Below are 18,955 nucleotides of genomic sequence, written 5' to 3'. Positions count from 1 at the left end.
TATCCAAGCCCCCTCCCAAGTGTGACGTGCATACCTTGCCAGTCATTCACTTTCTTCTTCTAAAATAGTGGTACCCATACTTTTAGGGCTGAGAAAGAAAATCTGCTTAGGAATAGCAAACATACCCAGGCTTTGGCTGTAAATCTTTTGTGGCAAAGAAGGTTAAGAGAAGCAAAGTGGCTTTTTTTTTTTTTTTGAGATGGAGTCTCACCCAGTTGCCCAGGCTGGAGTGCAGTGGCGCAATCTCGATTCACTGCAACCTCCGCCTCCCAGGTTCAAGTGCTTCTTGTCTCAGCCTCCCGAGTAGCTGGGATCACAGGTGCCCGTCACCACACCTGGCTACTTTTTGTATTTTTAGTAGAGACAGAGTTTCACCAATGTTGGCCAGGCTGGTCTCAAACTCGATCTCAGGTGATCTGCTTGCCTCAGCCTCCCAAAGTGCTGAGTCACCGCACCTTGCCTGCAAAGTGATTTCTGTGCAACACTGGAAACTGATGCAACAATACTCCTAGGCAGAACGAGGCAGTTATTAAGTAAAACATTTAGCTAGCTCCTTAGCTTTTAAAGTTGCTTAAATAGGCAACCACTCAAAAGATTAGATCATAAAAACATACTGCTTGCAAGACTGTAAGTTTGCCCCCCACTTCCCCCCCACCCGCTTATTTATTATGAGACCAGGTATACCAAGAACATTTATTTGCTTATGTCTTTACTGATGGTTCTGTCAAACTGCAATTCCAGAGTTATGATAAGGTTGCCTCTCATTACAGAAGTGTCAAATTAGCTCTAAGACAATTTTACTTTTCTTTAAAGATACAGCATGTAAAAAAAGAGTTATGCCAAAAGTTTCTAACACTTGTGCATGTAACTTCTTTGTTACAAAATTCCCAGAAAATGTAAGAGCCACACACATTTTTCCCCTCCAGAAATAGGTTGCATTTATAAACAATATATCATCACTTGCTGACATGCAAGGCCCCTAAATTTGGTATAAAAGCCAAGAAAAAACTCCACGAATTTTCATCTTGCATAGACAGAATGAGGTATTAAAAATGTTTCTCCAGGTCATTTCAAGGAACTGTTAGTTCATGGCACATCTTACAGTTAGTTCTGAGCTCTGGATTTCAGAATCATGTCACAGTAACAGCATTTACTACCAACCTTCCCTATTAACTTGATTCAACTCCAATTACTTCTTTGCTTTTCTGCTTGTAGCAAGGAGGATGCGACAGTCTGCATCTATCAGGGGACTTAAAACCTTTTTTTAAGTACATCTTCTGACAATCCCACTAGTATTTAGACTGGAAGGTAGGAGGTTCTTGCTCCCAAAGTGATTAGCATAGTGCCCAGCAAACCACGAGGTTCTCTCAAAAAACATCTTCTGACCACACTGTCATCTGAACTTCTGCAGGCGTGCCATGTTTTTAACACGTTTCTTTTCCGCAGGTGTAGAAGCAATCTAAACTGTAGTAATAATTTAAATGAACAAAACCTACATTGCTCTAGCTGACCAGCATCAGTACATGAATTGGCTTTTCAGATGCTACTTAAGAAAGCAGAAAGGGATTATCTTGACACATTTTGACTCCAATTCCCATTTTTTCTCCCACAGGAGTACAGGCTATAAAGCTCCAAATATTACCACACACTTTACAAGAGCCCCTTGCTTTTATCTACTGAAAGCAAGGAATGCACAGGTGAAGTCATTTACTATGTTGTTTTGCTAGATTAGGAAGCCTCCAGGCTCATTTTGTTGTGCTGCAAACTGAAAATATAAATGAAGGGCTTCTGCTAACAAGTAAACCATCTATATGTAATCCATTCTATTTTCTATTCCATTTCAGATTTAGTCTTAATAAAGTAATACGAACCACTTAAAGAAAAAACCTTTAATTTAAAATTCTGATCTATGCATAAAATTCATTTTTATATCACGGTTAAATTTAGTACAAACTATAAAAATGTTAACACTGAAGTTTTCAACAGAAGTCTATTAAGACGCCTTAGAAAAATTAAACAACAGCAAGTTATTTACTGCTATGAGGTTAATACATAAAGAAAAAAACATTCACACATTTTACTGAAATTTTCAGTAAATATCTTTAGCCGTAATACTTATAATTAAAAGTTCAAAAGTTGTGTGTGGCTCTATAGCAATTATACTTTGCAATGGAAATACTAAGCCAAATCTTTTTGAGCTAATCAGAACAATCCTTGCTTAAAAAAAAAATTGATTGAAATTTGCAAACCTTAAAAAGGACACCAATTGTGAATGGAATAGGTATCATAACAGCTTACAGTGGAAGATGGTAAAAACTCGATGCTTAAGTCTGAATTGCACAAGGAAAATATTAGGGGAAAAAACACTTAGCTATTACTGATAGCTATCACTTTAAAAAAATATTAGATCATTCTTATATTAAAAACATGAAATGAATCCAAGACAGACAGTACTGAGTTTTTACACAAGCCTCTTTTGCATTCAATGTTGTTTATTGAGGAGTGAATGAGAGACTACTGCCAGACATGCCAATGACACTTCACATTCAAGGGCTGGAAGCTGGAAAGCTTCCCAGCTGAGTCACTGTATAAGCCTTCCAGGAAAAAGAACCAAAGTGACATCAAATATGCCATCTTCATGCTTGTTTTATGTCATCAGTTTTTTTTTTTTTTTTTTTTTTTCAACTTTTGGGTCTACTGGTTTGCTGGGTAGTAGGCTTCTTTCTACCCTACAGAAAGACTCGCACTCCAATTAACAACGAACACTGGGTGTAGAGCAATTTGTGTGAGCGCACATCTACGCTGAGTAACTGTTCTTAAAGCTGTTTTTCCTTAGATTTCCTTATGTCTAACGAGAAAAATTAATTTTATTTCCCCTTCCCCTTCAGGTGGGTGGGTTACACCGATAGAAAAATACTCTTGAATGCTACTGCAGGGCTTCCCAGGAGCACCTTCAGTGGTCTGGTAGAAATCCGTGGAAACTCCGTTCTGCAACACAGCGCTGCTCTTCCTGTTCATGGCTCTCCAGAAGAACGGCCTACACACAACACTACCGATCTCTTTTGCTCAAAAACAAAACAAAGAAACCTAAACAAAAGGGTAAACGTTTATTTGGAGTTAGTTTTCTGGTGACATTAAGGCCCTTCACGCAGAGTTCAGGAGCTCCTGAATGGCGGCCTGCTGCTCAGGACTGAGCTGGGCTATGCACTCAGTCCACAGTCCTCCAGAAGTCTAGGGAAAGAAACATGTTCACAGACTTAGACATGGCGAAATGCTCATTCGGAAGGATTTTAATCATCATCATAGGTAGACTGTAATAATGCCAAAATACTTTCTCCCTAGGTAGCTTAATTTGATGAATATCATTGTAAAAGCAATTAAAGCTCACTTCATTTACAGTAAGTTTTCTTTATTTTTGCATCGATAAAGCTACACTAAGCAGATAACATCTTAAAGTAACTCACATACCACACGAATTTAGGAAGTAAAAAATCATTTAAAGTTTTTTGGCGGGTGGCAAGTTATTATTAAATCTTGTTTTTTTCCCTTCAGATAGGCAGAAAAACTACACATAATAAGACTGTGTTAAGCACCAACTGGTAGGCTCAAAATGTCCCAAGATGAAGGTTTTAATTCTAATAAATAGTAAGAACACGTGGATGGATTACATTAGGTATAATCCACTTAAGGCTTGGAGGCAAGAGACTATGAAAATAAAATTTCCTTAGCTCATTAGATTTCTAGTTTCTTCTCTCAGAGGAATATAAAGGAAAAAAAGGCTTTATCACCCCTTCCCCAATTTAACCAAATCAGCTTACCTGTACCTGGCGGACGACATTGGCCAGACGCTTGGCACAAGGATCTTCGTGTTTAATTGCCTCGTGCATTTCTCCTTCCGCAATTATACTGAATATTTTGGGCAGATTGGTATTGTTTGGGCCAAGAACAATTGGATGATTACTGACAAAGGGAAGAAAACCTTTATAAGTGAAATTTATAAGGAGAAATATGATTATGTGTTCACTAAAATCAATGGCCTTTTAAATGCAGTAGGAAGAAAACCAGCCAATTTTACATACGAGCTCTTTAGTGTCTTCCTATATAAATTAGAAAAAAAAAAAAAATACTGGGCTCATCTCTTAGGATTGTTTTAAGTTCCAAACAACAGAATGTTCTAAATACCATATAAATAATATGTGATGTATTAAAAAAAGGTATTGTATTACTAAGAATAACAGTTTAACACAAATTTTGCTACTACAAAATGTTTCTAAAATCTGAAGTTCAAAAGGATTATATAAACATTTCAAGAATAAGCTGGGAAATAAATTCAGGCAAGTTTAATGGGAAAAAAATCTAACAGTGAATTTAAGAATTCTAGTGTTTGTCACTAAGATAATTTCATAGTAGTTGTTTCCAAGGGAGATGATCAAATAGCATGATTAAAACCTGGTCATTTCAGATGCAGGAGCAGGTAAGATGTGTGTAGTCTGCAGGATGGTTACACTCCTTAATGACATGCTCAGTGGGACGACTCAAACACATTTTTTACATGAACTTAAACGGGCACAAAGAATATGCCTGTCAGACTACTGCTACAAACTCCAGTGGTTGTAGCCCTTGAATTTATTCATAAACTAAAAATAGTAATTAATAGCAACAGAGCCTAGATCTGACTGATATTTAGGGGGAACTTGGACTTAGAAAACAGACACTAAACAACATGCCATTAGGCCAGGTGTGGGGGCTCATGCCTGTAATCCCAGCACTTTGGGAGGCCAAGGTGGGAGGATCTCTTGAGGCCAAGTTTGACAACTGTCTGAGTAAAACAGGTAAGACCTTGCCACTACGAAAAAAAATTTAAAAGTAAATAAATGATTAAAGTGTCTCATCTGTTGAATCTAAATGCACAAAGAATAACTCAAAATTAGACCATCTTATAAGGGTAATGTTAACTGTGATATGGTTTCTTAATACGATGTATAAAGACAGCACTATTATAAAACCTATACAACTGAGGACTGTTCAGAGATCATGTGGTTCAACTTTGAAAGACTGATGTTAGGCAAGAAAAACCAGGAAGTGCTATGGAGGGGAAGGAAATAAGGTCACAATCTGCTTTCTTACCTTTCAATCAGGTCACACAGATAATTGAAAGTCTGAACAGCTTCTTCTTTATCTTCATGTAGTGGAAGCCAAGACAACCAGTGTGGCAGCACCTCTTCAACGTTTACACAGTCAGGCTTGAACTTCATGATTTTCCCTACTGCTGAGATGCAGTTCTCGGTAGCATTGACATTTTCTTTGGTCTTAGAATCAGCAGACTGAATAACTCTTACCAGCAGGGGAAGTGCTTCTAAAACAAGCATTAGAAAAAGTTCAGCTAAAACCTCACATTTTCATGCAAATGAACATACAGATTTTTGTATTTCGTCCAGATGTTATGGTGAAGAAATATTAAAGTGTAACGGAAGTGTTGTCTTCTTGGCTACATCATTACAGAATGCCAACAAAGGGGAGGCTGCCCCAGCATAGACAGAAGCACTAGAACTCCACTAACTTAGAGACCCAGAGAGATGAGTAGCCTCCAGATTAACAGTACTCACCACATCACCCGAGGGCACCCGAGGGCTTTGAAAGCTGCCTAACTATATTCCCCAATAAGTTTTAAAAGTCTTATGCTGAGGCTGTGGTATATCACCAAAACCCAAAGAGAAATGTACCCTGGGAGGCTGGGGTGGTGAAGTCTTTGATTCTATGAGAATTAATCATCCCTTTATCATCTAAAATCCTAAATGCTACAGATGAGATGTTTGAAAACAGACTACAGCAGAAATAGGCAAATAATGTTTGGGAGTGTGGTAAACAGAGTAAGTCAGGGATAAACAGGATGTCTGGAATGAAATGCATGTAACTGAATAAACGAAGGTACCTGTACAAAAAGGGCGATAATTATCTCCACCATACTGTGCCATGACTCCCAGGCCATATGCAGCTGCTTGCCTGACTTCTGGGCTGTTATCACATACATATTGGAGCATTGGTCTTAAGAAATATTCTGCATATTTAAATGAGGCTGGACTACAGTGTTCTATGACATCATCAAAGATGCATAATCCCCATTGTCTGTCTGGCCATGGTCTATGTGGACACTACAAAAGAGATTCTCTTTTAAGCTTCAAATACTGGTGTACATAAAGAATGTAAAGAAATATTCACAATAGACTATCTGCTTTACATTGATATTCCTGATATAGGCAAAAGAAAAAAAAAAAGAAAACACAGTAACAACCACTTCTTGTAACCAAGGATATTTTAAATACATAGATTTGTGTGATATGTTATAGAACGCTACAATCTGACACTGACACACAGAAGAACTGACAGTGGCAACACTGTATATAAATTTACTTTGTACAAAAAAGACAATGGTAACGTTACATTAAAAAAATATGGTAATAATAAAAGCTGAAAAGAACTTATAGCATTTATTCAACAAGCTAAGTCATGTGTGCCTGAATCTTTTAAAAAATGTAATGCACTACTAAATACAATAAAATGCAAAATTGAAAGCCAAAAAGAAAAAATTCCAAACATCTGAGATAGCTGCTAATTTATAATATATTTTAAAAAATTTGAATACACATAGACCATTGAATGATGTGTCGATGTAGGTCCACAAATGGAAACACCTGTATCTACTGCTGTGATGCAGGGTGTCAGCGGTGCTGAGGCCATGCACGCCGAGGGGCAGAGGATCATGAGAAATCTCTGTACCTCCTGTTCAATTTGGTTGTGTATCTAAAACTCCTTTAAAATAAGTCCATAAAACATTAAAAAAAGTCAAATATGGCCGGGCACGGTGGCTCAAGCCTGTAATCCCAGCACTTTGGGAGGCCGAGGCGGGTGGATCACGAGGTCAAGGGATCGAGACCATCCTGGTCAACATGGTGAAACCCCGTCTCTACTAAAAATACAAAACATTAGCTGGGCATGGTGGTGCGTGCCTGTAATCCCAGCTACTCAGGAGGCTGAGGCAGGAGAATTGCCTGAACCCAGGAGGCGGAGGTTGCGGTGAGCCGAGATCGCGCCATTGCACTCCAGCCTGGGTAACATGAGTGAAACTTCGTCTCAAAAAAAAAAAAAATCAAATACATGAGAGAGGGAAAACATGTATCTATATATATGCCCATTATCGATAATCCATGATTGCTGGTAGTACATAACAAAAATAAATTAATTCTGTACAGTCCACTAAAAAGGAAGTAATCATTCTGTTTCCTTTTATTAATTTAAGAGGGCACAGATAACCCAAAATAATGAAAAAAAAATCACTTGTATGTCTTTCAGATGTGTTAGAACTGAATTGGCCTATGGGAAACCAAGTTAGAAATCTTCAAACATATAATGAATGAGAAAATGTCCAGAGCAATGAAGTCAACTTGATAAAATCAAAGATGTACAATGGAAACAATCATTTCTGAGACCCATTTTAACTTCAAGCATTAGATTTTATGCTGCAATGAAAGAATTCCAGGTTAACTATCTAAAACAACTATTAAGAGAGGTAACACTTACAATGAGGTTGACAATTAATGGAAGCAGCTGTTCAAACCACGGTAACACCTTTTCCTTGTAGCTACTGAATATTGAGTGTAAAATATCTGACACTTTGGTCAGAATATAAACATCATTTTCATCCTAAAAAACATACACACACACACACACACACACATCCATATGGATTAAAAAGTATGTTTTTTATTATCAAGAGTAACATTTATAAAAACCTTAAAAAAGCAGAAAATAAATTTTTCATTCCTGTCTTAAGGGTAAATCAAGAATCTGGAGACTGGAATAACCTTCAAGGGTGAGTATCACATCTCTAATCAAAGGTGTGTAGCAAGAACTGTATTCACTGCAAAGATTTTCCTTGGAACATACTTAAGATAGATGGGTTGAAAAACTGTCTCTAATTTCTACATTCTGAAACAAAGGAGTTTTTACTATTTTTACTTTTTGTTTTCAGCAGAATAAACCTCATTTCGGGGTGAGATGGTGGGGAGACTGGGGTCTTGTTGTTAGTAGCAGCTTGGGCCTACAAGCATGTGAGCACCTTCAGGGAACTGCTACTACCTACATGTCAGCACTGGCCCACCACGTGGCCACATATGAGATGCTGGCCTCTAAACACACAATGAAATAGCTTGACGGTCCTAGGTGGTTTGATGAGAGAACTAAGTAACATGGTGAAAAAGGCCCCAGGTTATCAACAGTGTGACTGTGGGCAATCATTTAACATTGGAATTTTAGGTTATTCATCTTTAAAATAGTGAAAGCACCACAAAATGCAAATGGTTGTTGTGAGCAGTATGTAAATGAACTATGTAAACCTCGAGGTGTTTTGACGACTGAGGTATTACAACCAAATGCACATGGCACCAAAAGACCTATCAGTTTAATTTCAAATTACTTATTCATAAATTAAGAGATGAAATACATCAGATTCCTCTGCTAAAGACTGATAATTACATCAGAATGACAAGTCAAATTAATCAGAAACTGAGGCATTTACAAGTCTTTCTGATGTAAGTGGTCACGTAAATAAGTTCCAAAGGGAATAATTTACCTCATCTTGTAGTGACTCTTCAACCTGTTCATCATAGTCTTCATCTTGTCTTTTAACTAAAACACACCCAAATAAATGTTTTTAAATGATCACCAAAATGGTCAAGGATTATATTCAGAAATAAAAGCATGGATGGAAAACTTACCTTGTCGTAATTCTTGATTTTTAAAATGTTCTTCAAGCTTTGCTTTCAATATACCACCCAGTTCTTCAAAGTGTTCATTATTAAGGCATCCATCTCCCATTACTTCAATGCACTAATGAGGGTGAGGAAAGAAAGCAACCCATAAGATTAGGGGTGTTTACAGTCCAAAGTTAAACTCCACTAAAAATCATATGGAAAAATAAACACACTTCCACTATCCTGGAAGATTAATTATTTACATACGCTTACTGTGTATTTGTTAGAATGATAGCATTTTAGAGAGTGGAGTTAGAAAAAATATTTTCTTTTAAACAGTACTAAGTATACCTAGGAGCCAGGCATTATGCTAGGTACTCAGGATTCAAAGATGGAACACATGCATGCATACACACACACACACACACACACACACACACACACACCAGCTCTTAAGGAACACAACTGCTATATCCATACTCGTTACACACAACATACAAAGAGAACATTGAAGGAAGGGCACTAGAAGTAGAAGAAATAATACAGGCAAAGGTATGGAAGCATGCTTTGGAAAACAGAAGAAATTCTGAATTGCAGAAGTGTAAATAAGGCCACATAAAGATGCTAAGAAATTTTAAATCTTAAACCAAGATTGGAGCAAACCAGAGTTGTGCAAGATGGGAGTGACACTGTATGAGAAAGGAAGTGACTCAATGAAGAGCAAGGTAATGCTTGAGGAAAGAAGAATGAACTGAGAGGAAAGGAAAGGAGACATTGGGAGTAGACCAAGTGAGGCTATTTCAACAGCAGAAAAAAAGAGATGGGGCAAAAAAAAAAAAAAAAGAAAGAGGCCAGGCACAGTGGCTCACGCCTGTAATCCCCGCGCTTCAGGAGGCTGAGGTGGGTGGATCACGAGGTCAGGAGATAGATAGAGACTATCCTGGCTAACACAGTAAAACCACGTCTCTACTAAAAATACAAAAAATTAGCCAGGCTTGGTGGCATGTGCCTATAGTCCCAGCTACTCAGGAGGCTGAGGCAGGAGAATCGCTTGAATCGGGGTGGTGGAGGTTGCAGGTGGCGCCACTGAACTTCAGTGTGGGCAACAGAACAAGACTCTGTCTCAAAACAAAACAAAACAAAACAAAAAACAAACCCACAAATACAAAAAAGAGGGAATTAGGCAAATGGAAAGAACAGAAATTGGAGATGATATTCAAGCTTCTGCAGTTAGATTATTCAGTACACGATGATAGAAACTATTCAAGACTGAAATACTATTCAGTTTCTTCTTTTTCCAAAGAATGCATGCTTCATGTTGTTGCCCGTAGCATTGCCTCTACCTATACGCCCTTCCAGGGTAAATTTACCCTTTTTTAAAGAGACATAATAATATCAAAATATTAATACATTTAACATTTTTATTTATTTTTTGAAAAATCATATATCACAGCATACAAAAATTTAGCTGGCTTATCCTAGCACTTTGGAAGGCCAATGCAGATCACTTTAGGCCAGGAGTTTGAGACCAGCCTGGGCAATGCCATGAAATCCCGTCTCTACTAAAAACACAAAACGTAGCCAGGTATGGTGGTGCACCTCTGTAATCCTAGCTACTTGGAAGGCTGAGGCATGAGAATTGCTTGAACCCAGGAGGCGGAGGTTGCAGTGAGCTGAGATTGTGCCACTGCACTTCAGCCTGAGTGACAGAGCCAGACTGTCTCAAAATTTTTTTAACTTTTAGCAAGACTAATGAGTGAACATACAACCTTATATATGTTCTTTAAGAGAAAAATATTCACCTTTGCAAAAGAATGCATTATTTCTGAGAGGACGTCTGAATCTGGTTCTGTACCAATGGCCTTAATTAGAGCATCACACATAAAATGCCACATCTGTGTGAGATATTCAGGACCACGGACTCTTGCACACTCCAGGAGAAGAGGCATGGATTCTGCTGCTGCCACTCGAACACGTTTCATTGTTAAGGAAATGCAATCACTAAGGAGCCTCAAAAGATTGTTAATTATTTTGATTAAATGTTAAAGTGTTCATGTTCATTGCACTAATAGGAATATTAGGCAACTCCAGCTATCCAAGAGCTTGTGTTAAATATAGAGCATGTATAAAAATATAAAAGTCTCCTCTGCCTACAAGACATACCTTCTGTCTCCTCTGTTACCTATAACAGTGGCAGGAATTGAGTCCAGCAGCAGTGAAGGGCTGCCTACTGCTCAAATGAAAACCAAAACACAAAAATGACTATGAAAGGACCCATGACCATTAGCAGGCCTCAAGGTGTACCTACCTCAAAACCTTAGGTACTGCATGTTTCTAACAAATAAACTGAAGCATGTTCCTGAACAAACCTACCAAGGACCCTCTTCCTATGCTGGCCTTTTCAGTTTTCAATAAAGACTAAATTGCCTTTCCCTATCTAATCTCATTTATAAAATAAGGTCTTGATTCCTCTTATAAGCAATTCTGCTTTGTCCTCTGGCATCCTGGGAAGTAAGTGTGTGTTGGATAAAAGCTGTCTTAGGTAGAGGACACCACCATAGGATACCGTAAGAGGAATGACGACAAAGGGGCTCTGGAGTCAGATCTGGGTTTGTGTCTGGGCTCTACCACTCTCTTGTGTGTAAAGCCATAAGAATGTACCGGAAAATATTAACTATAACTATCATGATGTTGAGAAGCAAAACACTGGAATGCAGATGTGGGTATATCACCTGAGGTCAGGAGTTCGAGACCAGCCTAGCCAACATGGTGAAAGTCTGTCTCTATTAAAAAAAAAAAAAAAAATTAGTTAGGCATGGTGGCACATGCCTGTGATCACAGTTACTCAGGAGGCTGAGGAGGAGAATCACTTACTTGAACTTGGGAGGTGGAAGTTGCAGTGAGCTGAGATTGCACTACTTTACTCCAGTCTGGGCGACAGAGTGAGATTCTGTCTCAAAAAAAAAAAAAAGAATGCAATGTTTCTCCCCAAAGGTGCTACTCACATTTGACATGCAGGATTCTCAATGCTACAGAAAGTTGACTATCAGTGGATCTCTAACCTATTAAGACAGGTCTTGCCAGCTGGGCATGGTAGCTCACACCTGTAATCCCAGCACTTTGTGGGGCCAAGGCAGGCAGATCACAAGGTCAGGAGTTCGATACCTGCCTGGCCAACATCGTGAAACCCCGTCCCTATGGTAAATTAGCTGGGCGTGGTGGCAGGTGCCTGTAATCCCAGCTACTCAGGAGGCTGAGGCAGGAGAATTGCTTGAACCCAGGAGGCAGAGGTGCAGTGAGCTGAGGCCGTGCCACTGCACTCCAGTCTGGAAGACAGAGCAAGACTCCATTTCAAAAAAAAGATAGGTCTTGCTGGGCACAGTGGCTCACGCCTGTAATCACAGAACTTTGTGGGGCCAAGGCAGGAGGACTGCTTGAGCCCAGGAGTTTGACACCATCCTGGGCAATATAGGGTGACCTTGTCTCTACAAAAAAATCTATCTGGGCACAGTGTATGAACCTGGGTCCTAGCTACTTGGGAGATGTGACTTCAGTAAGCCCTGATCACACCACTGCACTCCAGCCCAGGTGACAGAGTGAGACATACCTCTTTAAGAAAAAAAAAAAAAAAAAGTCTTATTTTCTTAAGGTTTACTAAAAGATATTTGGGGAAAGTAGCAACTATATATAATTGTAGTCATTTGCTAACTAAATATTAATCCTTAAAATCCTTAGGAGGGCCACAGAAAGCTGACAAACGGAGGATAGATAACATTTTGTTTTTCATGTTTTGGCGCAGGTAGAAACAAAGGCACATGCAGAGAAGCGAGTTTATCATCTCAAAGTGCAGTGAGTGCAAATACAAACTATCACGGTGATGTCTACTTCAGTCAACACTGTCTAATACTTCAAGAAACTACAAGTTTACTGAATCTAGACATGGTTTGTGTTCAAAAGTTGTAGGATATCATCATGGAAATAAAATTTCAGTAAAGGGACCATCAGTTTGACAACCTGCTCAGTGTACTCCACAAAGCCTTCCTTTAACTCCTTAGCATAGCAAACCTGCAACCAAAGTATTGGGAAGAAATAAAGATTCATGTTAGTTTTCAAGCATTAATATTAACAAACAGCAAAATCACAAGGACCACGAGGTTGTATTTTGACTAGAACTACATTTAAAGTTTCATGTAGGACTGTCAAATTAGTCTTCCAACTAAAAAGAATTTTAAAAGGTCATAAAATGACTGTAGTACTGGTGAGTGACAAAAAGAAAAGGAAATTATTGTCATATATATAGTCATGCAAAGGCTAGAATCATTCACATTTTTAATTTCTTGTGTATGGGAGAATTCATCAAGTTTCAGCAATACATCAAACAAAATATATCACTTAATTGAGGAAAAATCATTCTAAAAGATATTAAAAAAACCTGAAAGTACCAGTTAATTGTAGCATTTACTTTGTAAATCTGCGGCAAACAGGCTTAAGTTGTATTTTTAAATAATCATTTCAACAGTGAAACAGAAAAAAAAGTGTAGTCTTTTAAACAATTTTTTTATTCTCTTCCACTACATTGAAAGATTAGATAATTTTGTTTAAAGATGTTATTAGTTGTATTTGCTCTCCAGATGAGAGTGGGGGAAAAAACCTCACAAAAATCCAAATGTTTATAGATACTAATCATTGAAGATGACAATCATAAATACACTTTTAAATGAATTAGAACACAGCAATATAAATACAAATAAAATTTAAGCAACTTTTATTTAGGTTTACTTAACTGCTAAATTTGTAATATACCATGATTTCTAAAATTTAACTTTAAAAATAGGTATTATCCTTCACTTTAAAACACATGCTCATAAAGAAAACAAACAGAAAACTAGGAATTAAACACACATACACACATCATAAACACCATAGGGGATAACTGAACATTTCGATTTTCCTGCCATATCTATTTTTTTACACAATTGAAATCATACCAGTTTTGTTTTACACTAAATAGCATGAACACACTTCTGTTCATTTGTTTAACAAATATTCCGTGGTCACCTACTACAGACTAAGCACATACCAAAAAAGCCACAAAAATCTTTCCCTCCTGTAGCTTATATTCTCAACTCTTTGTAATGGCTGTGTATTATGCCAGGGCACAGTAATTTATCATTTACCTTCCCACTAACAGGAATTTTGTCTATTCACTGTTTTTTGCTATTTAAAACAGCACTGATAAGGTTTATCCACATGATTTCTTTAAATTGGAAAGAACATTTTACTTTTTAAGGAACATATTCCTGGCTCTCCAAAATAACTTCTTTAGCAGCTATTAAAAGCCCTCATATGAAATGTATGTAAGATATAAAAGTTTAGCAAAAATAGTGCTCTCTTACCAACATCTGGCAAGCAGTTGACTTTTCTTCTAATCCTGCAGTTTTAATACCAAAGCTTTGCTGATCTCCAAGGTTCACAAATTCCCAGCCATCATCATCACTCATATTCTCCATGTCTTGGGCTATTAACAGAGGAGAAAACAAATGCATAAGAAAAATAATAACAAAGAGAGAACTGTTATAACCAATATGTCCTTCTAAAGACACCTACTATCTAAAAGGGCTACTTCAGGCTTAATTGAAGCTGTCTTCATTAAAGGCCCCATGACCACTGGAAGGTATTGCTGAAATTCTTTTCCAAGGATTTTGCACATTCTGGCCCATGCTGAGATCATGTAAGAGATCTGGGGAAAAAATTTAAAATTAAAATAGATTAAAAAAATGGGTAACTGTGATAAAGCCATTTCCTTATTTCACAGAAACAATGTTTTATTGCTATGTTCATGGTACTTTAAGCAATAAGAGCATTTTTAAAGGTTATGTACTTAAAAGGTTCAGAATCTACAATGAAATCCCTGTGAACTCGCCCTGCACTGGGATATGGACAGCAGGCGAGGCAAAAAAAGACCAGAATCTTGTGTATTTCTTTCTACTTTCAGTAAGTAATTATAGTCTTCTTTCTTAGCATATGAATCACCTAAATGAAACTAATCACCTAAACCAAACCAAACATTTCACCAACTTCCAGTCACAACTTTTTTGAAGACAGAAACGTATTTTATCTGACTCTGTATCCCTATTGCCTGCCACTCTACTCATTAAACATTTATTAAAACCCAAGAAACAAAACATGCTATAAGTGGCTGAGTATATTTAAGACACCTCTTCTCCTATTACTGTGTTTACACAGACTTCATCATCTGCAAATTACCTAGAGAATCTGGTTCCATTCACCATCCCTGCAAGCTAGAAAGTGATTCTTATCCCTTGGTATCTGTCACCCACCTACCTATTTATCTATTGAGCATGCACAGACACATGCCCCACCTCTTAATGATTCTGTATGTAAAAGTCAAGTCCACCCACTCTACAGATAGGTACTGTGTGTTTCTCACCTGCCAGGCATTAAATGATATGCTGGCTGATACAAAGGTGAGCAACACACCTCGTCCTTACCACCCCTCTGTATAGCTTACAGTCTCCTCAGCCTCCCCACTATCACGAGTCAGCTAAGTATCCCTCCTGCCTTTTGTCTCTGCACATACAGACATACATGTATGTCATTTTGCAAAGAAAGCAAACAACAAAACATGCTTTCTTTGCAAAATGGTATGCTTTCCTATTTAAACTATGAGAAACTATTACAATGTGGCTATGTAAGGTCAAAATTTAATTCAACAATTATTTGAGTGCCTAACATATAACATATAACAATATGTTAGGCGTTGGGAATACCATCAAGATTATGGTAAACATTTACGATGTTACTGTAACACAAAGTTGGAAGTGCCCATCACTGACATTGAACAGCTCTGGAAAATCTTGTAAAGGATGAGAACTGTGAGCCGGGATTAGCTGGGCGTGTATGCCTAAGTGTGCATGTGCATGTATGTTGGGAGGTAGGGGTTCCTCCTAAATACAAAGACATTTCTGTCTTTGTATTTTCATCTGCGGAGAGGGATAAGTAGTGTGTTCTGAGATTCTTGGGTTCTGTATTTTCTGCCAGGGAAGGGAAGTCATGCAGCCTTCAAAGGGCTAGAAGACACCTAAATGGAGATGTCTATTATTGATTGGACAAATGAATCAATTCTGAAGATCTGAAAGTTGCAAGCATATAGAGGAAACTGGAAGCCATGACTGTGAGTGACACTATTCCACCGGAGTGAAAGATAAGAGAGCCCTGGACAGAACCCACAAACACCAAAACTTGAGTGAGAGTCAGAGAAAGCAAGAGCAACCTTCAACAGACTGAGGAAAAAGGGCTTGAGAAACAGAAGGAAAATAAAGAGAAGAGTGTCTCTGCCAGTAGGGGTTGGTAGTATGTCAAGAAACCTATTGCTCATTTTGTTTTAAATATATTGAACCTTGTGCTGTCCACAGCTCATGAGTAGATCAAGCCAAATGTATTAAGACCACTTACCTGAGGATCATCATCTTCCATATCATTGAAGTCTGTCTGGGTCTTTAACAATAGTTGCATCACATCGGAGGCATCCTGCATGAACTAGAGGAAACAGAGACACATTTGTTGATACCCAATTCTGCTTCTTGTGTAACTGGCAAAGCACTGCCAAAAAATCGACTACATTGCCCACATAGGTCATAACCTCCACAGATAAAACTATCATATTGGAAAATTATCATCTGTATTGCGACAGATTTAGTGCACTTTCTAGAAAAATACATTTTCCACCGAAGGGCAGTGAGCTGCAGTATAAAGGTACTTCTAATGCCATCAGGTGTTAGTCTACGGCTTATGTATTTCAAGCAGTAAAACTGAATTCCAATTGAGAAAGAAAATTTTGGATTGTTTATAGAATTCACTGCAAAAAATTTCATCTATGATTTTCACTTAACTCTGAAGTTCTAGTAATCTCCATTGTATAGACAGGTGGCGTTTTAAAGAGACTTCAAAAGCCAGATATACAGAGTATGGGACATACAAATATTTTACTGGTATAAAACATACCAATGTTTTAGTGGTCGGTGTCTCACAGAAACCAGTTTCAAATATAAATTAATACAGATGCTGGTTTTAAAGAAGGCAAGACAGAGAGGTTCCACGCTGATAGTTCTGAGGGTCAGAACATGAGGGTTCAGTGACAGAGAAACTTCTTTTGCACTAGCTTAAACAATTCTGAGATGTTGGCTGAGAAACACACTGGCCAATAGTCCTTTGTAATTATTTTCTGAAGATATGTATGCACAGATTTCTTTCTTAGGACACTTAATGCATTTTAGATTAATAAGAAAGCAACTGACATGTTTCCAAGCACATATTAAAGGGAACTGAACATGGATGCTGAACTCCACACACCTTCCATGAGATACACTGTGTGTAGTGGGGAAAAGGCGGGGTATCAAGAGCACGGCTGAGCTAAAAAGAAACCTTAATATTGACAATGAAAAGACAGGTGGGGTGCAGTGGCTCACACCTGAGAGCAGATTGTTTGAGGTCAGGAGTTCAAGGCTAGCCTGGCCAACATAGTGAAACCCAGTCTCTACTAAAAATACAAAAATCAGCCGCGAGTAGGGGCAGGTGCCTGCAGTCCCAGCTACTTGGAAGGCTGACCCAGGAGAACTGCTTGAACTCGGGAGGCGGAGGTTGTGGTGAGCTGAGATCCTGCCACTGCACTCTAGAGCATGGGTGACAGAGTGAGACTCCGAATCAAAAAGAAGAAGAAAAAAAAGAAGACGAAGGCAGGAACTAATCTGTATACAAAACAGGAGCAACGTAAAAGAAGCATGATAAAAAACAAAAAAAACAAGCATTCAGAAACTTGTTTACCAGAAGGAAAAAAATCCCTCTAGTACTCTCAATGCCTCAACAGCCAAGTTACATACAGTAAATTTAAAATAATAGAAATCACTTACTTTTTCCTTCCCAACAGCCAGACCAATGAGGCTAATGCACTCAATAGTTTTTCCTCTCAGAAGTCTCAGCTCTTTTTGAACGGCATTCTCAACGATGTGCTTCAGGGATGGCATAAATAAATCATAGTAGGGGACAAATTTTTCTTCTGCAGTATCTGCAACTGACGCAATGGATGTCACGACTTGTTCCAAAACTAACTTGGTGCCTTTCTGAATCAGCTAGAAAAAAGACACACAAATTACTTCAAAGAAATACTTAAATTTATAGTTTACTACAGTATTTAAATTTACAATTTACTACTCCCTTCAAGTTCTTGAATGCTCTTCTGAAACAGCAGAATGAGATCACCTCTCCAGAAGCAGAAAATGCAGGTTTTAGAGGAAATTTCTATAAAAAGAATCTGTGTTGAACTATTTACGTGGGATTTTTTTCTCTCTTCGGTTAGCACAGCACCCCTTACTCATTTTTGTCTCATCTCAAAGCACAGCTAGTTCTTTTATTTATTTATTTATTTGGAGATGGAGTTTCACTCTTGTTGCCCAGGCTGGAGTGTAATGGCACGATCTCGGCTCACTGCAACGTCCGCCTCTGGGTTCAAGTGATTCTCCTGCCTCAGCCTCCCAAGTAGCTGCGATTACAGGCATGCGCCACCAAACCTGGATAATTTTTTATTTTCAGGAGAAACGGAGTTTCTCTTGTTAGTCAGGCTGGTCTCAAACTCCTGACCTCAGGAAATCCACCTGCCTCAGCCTCCCAAAGTGCTGGTATACAGGTGTGAGCCACTGTGCTTGGCCCATCACAGCTAGCTCGAGTACAAATACGAACCCAATTTTTTTATGTTCATCAACTTCAATGACTATACTTCATACTCATTTTTTCTTCACTGATTTCCTCTACTTACGATTATTATTTTGTGCTATGTCATAAAGAAAATCCCCTTTGGCCCCTTCCTTTATCCTCTAACTCAACCTCCCCAGAAGATGCCACCAAGGAACCTTGCTGCCTTTCTTCTGCATCTGGCTTGCTGAAACAGATGAATGACCTTTTTCTCTGCACCAAAGATCTGCTATTCTCTTATCCAGCTGGTTACAAATGCTTACTACCTATTTGTGCTGGGCCCGCACTGTCACCAGCAATATTTTAAAATAATTCTTCTGTAATCTCAGCACTTTAGGAGGCTGAAGCAGGCAGATCACCTAAGGTCAGGAGATCAAGACCAGCCTAGTCAACAGGATGAAACCCTGTCTCTACTTAAAAAAAAAAAAAAAAAAAAA

The 18,955-nt window shown here is 38.3% G+C and overlaps 1 protein-coding gene across 1 annotated transcript in view; it reads right to left on the bottom strand.

The window, feature by feature from the left end:
• Positions 1 to 701: 701 nt before the first annotated feature.
• IPO5 (importin 5) overlaps positions 702 to 18,955 on the bottom strand; it is a 45,940-nt gene continuing 27,686 nt past the window's right edge. Inside the window, exons 14-26 of the mRNA XM_032277518.1 lie at positions 17,681 to 17,899; positions 16,227 to 16,310; positions 14,358 to 14,490; positions 14,147 to 14,268; positions 12,719 to 12,815; positions 10,553 to 10,725; positions 8,775 to 8,886; positions 8,630 to 8,685; positions 7,579 to 7,701; positions 5,933 to 6,152; positions 5,128 to 5,356; positions 3,819 to 3,960; positions 702 to 3,231 (exon numbers count right to left, since the gene is read on the bottom strand). Coding sequence (XP_032133409.1) covers positions 3,145 to 3,231; positions 3,819 to 3,960; positions 5,128 to 5,356; positions 5,933 to 6,152; positions 7,579 to 7,701; positions 8,630 to 8,685; positions 8,775 to 8,886; positions 10,553 to 10,725; positions 12,719 to 12,815; positions 14,147 to 14,268; positions 14,358 to 14,490; positions 16,227 to 16,310; positions 17,681 to 17,899 — 1,797 coding nt within the window. The 3' untranslated portion in view covers positions 702 to 3,144. The remainder of the gene's footprint in view (positions 3,232 to 3,818; positions 3,961 to 5,127; positions 5,357 to 5,932; positions 6,153 to 7,578; positions 7,702 to 8,629; positions 8,686 to 8,774; positions 8,887 to 10,552; positions 10,726 to 12,718; positions 12,816 to 14,146; positions 14,269 to 14,357; positions 14,491 to 16,226; positions 16,311 to 17,680; positions 17,900 to 18,955) is intronic.

The sequence above is a fragment of the Sapajus apella genome, unplaced genomic scaffold (assembly GCF_009761245.1).
Source record: "Sapajus apella isolate SASKATOON/1434 unplaced genomic scaffold, GSC_monkey_1.0 scaffold9, whole genome shotgun sequence".
NCBI lineage: Eukaryota > Metazoa > Chordata > Mammalia > Primates > Cebidae > Sapajus > Sapajus apella.
The sequence above is the reverse complement of the archived record's forward strand: the minus strand, read 5'-3'. Positions and strand labels throughout refer to the sequence as shown.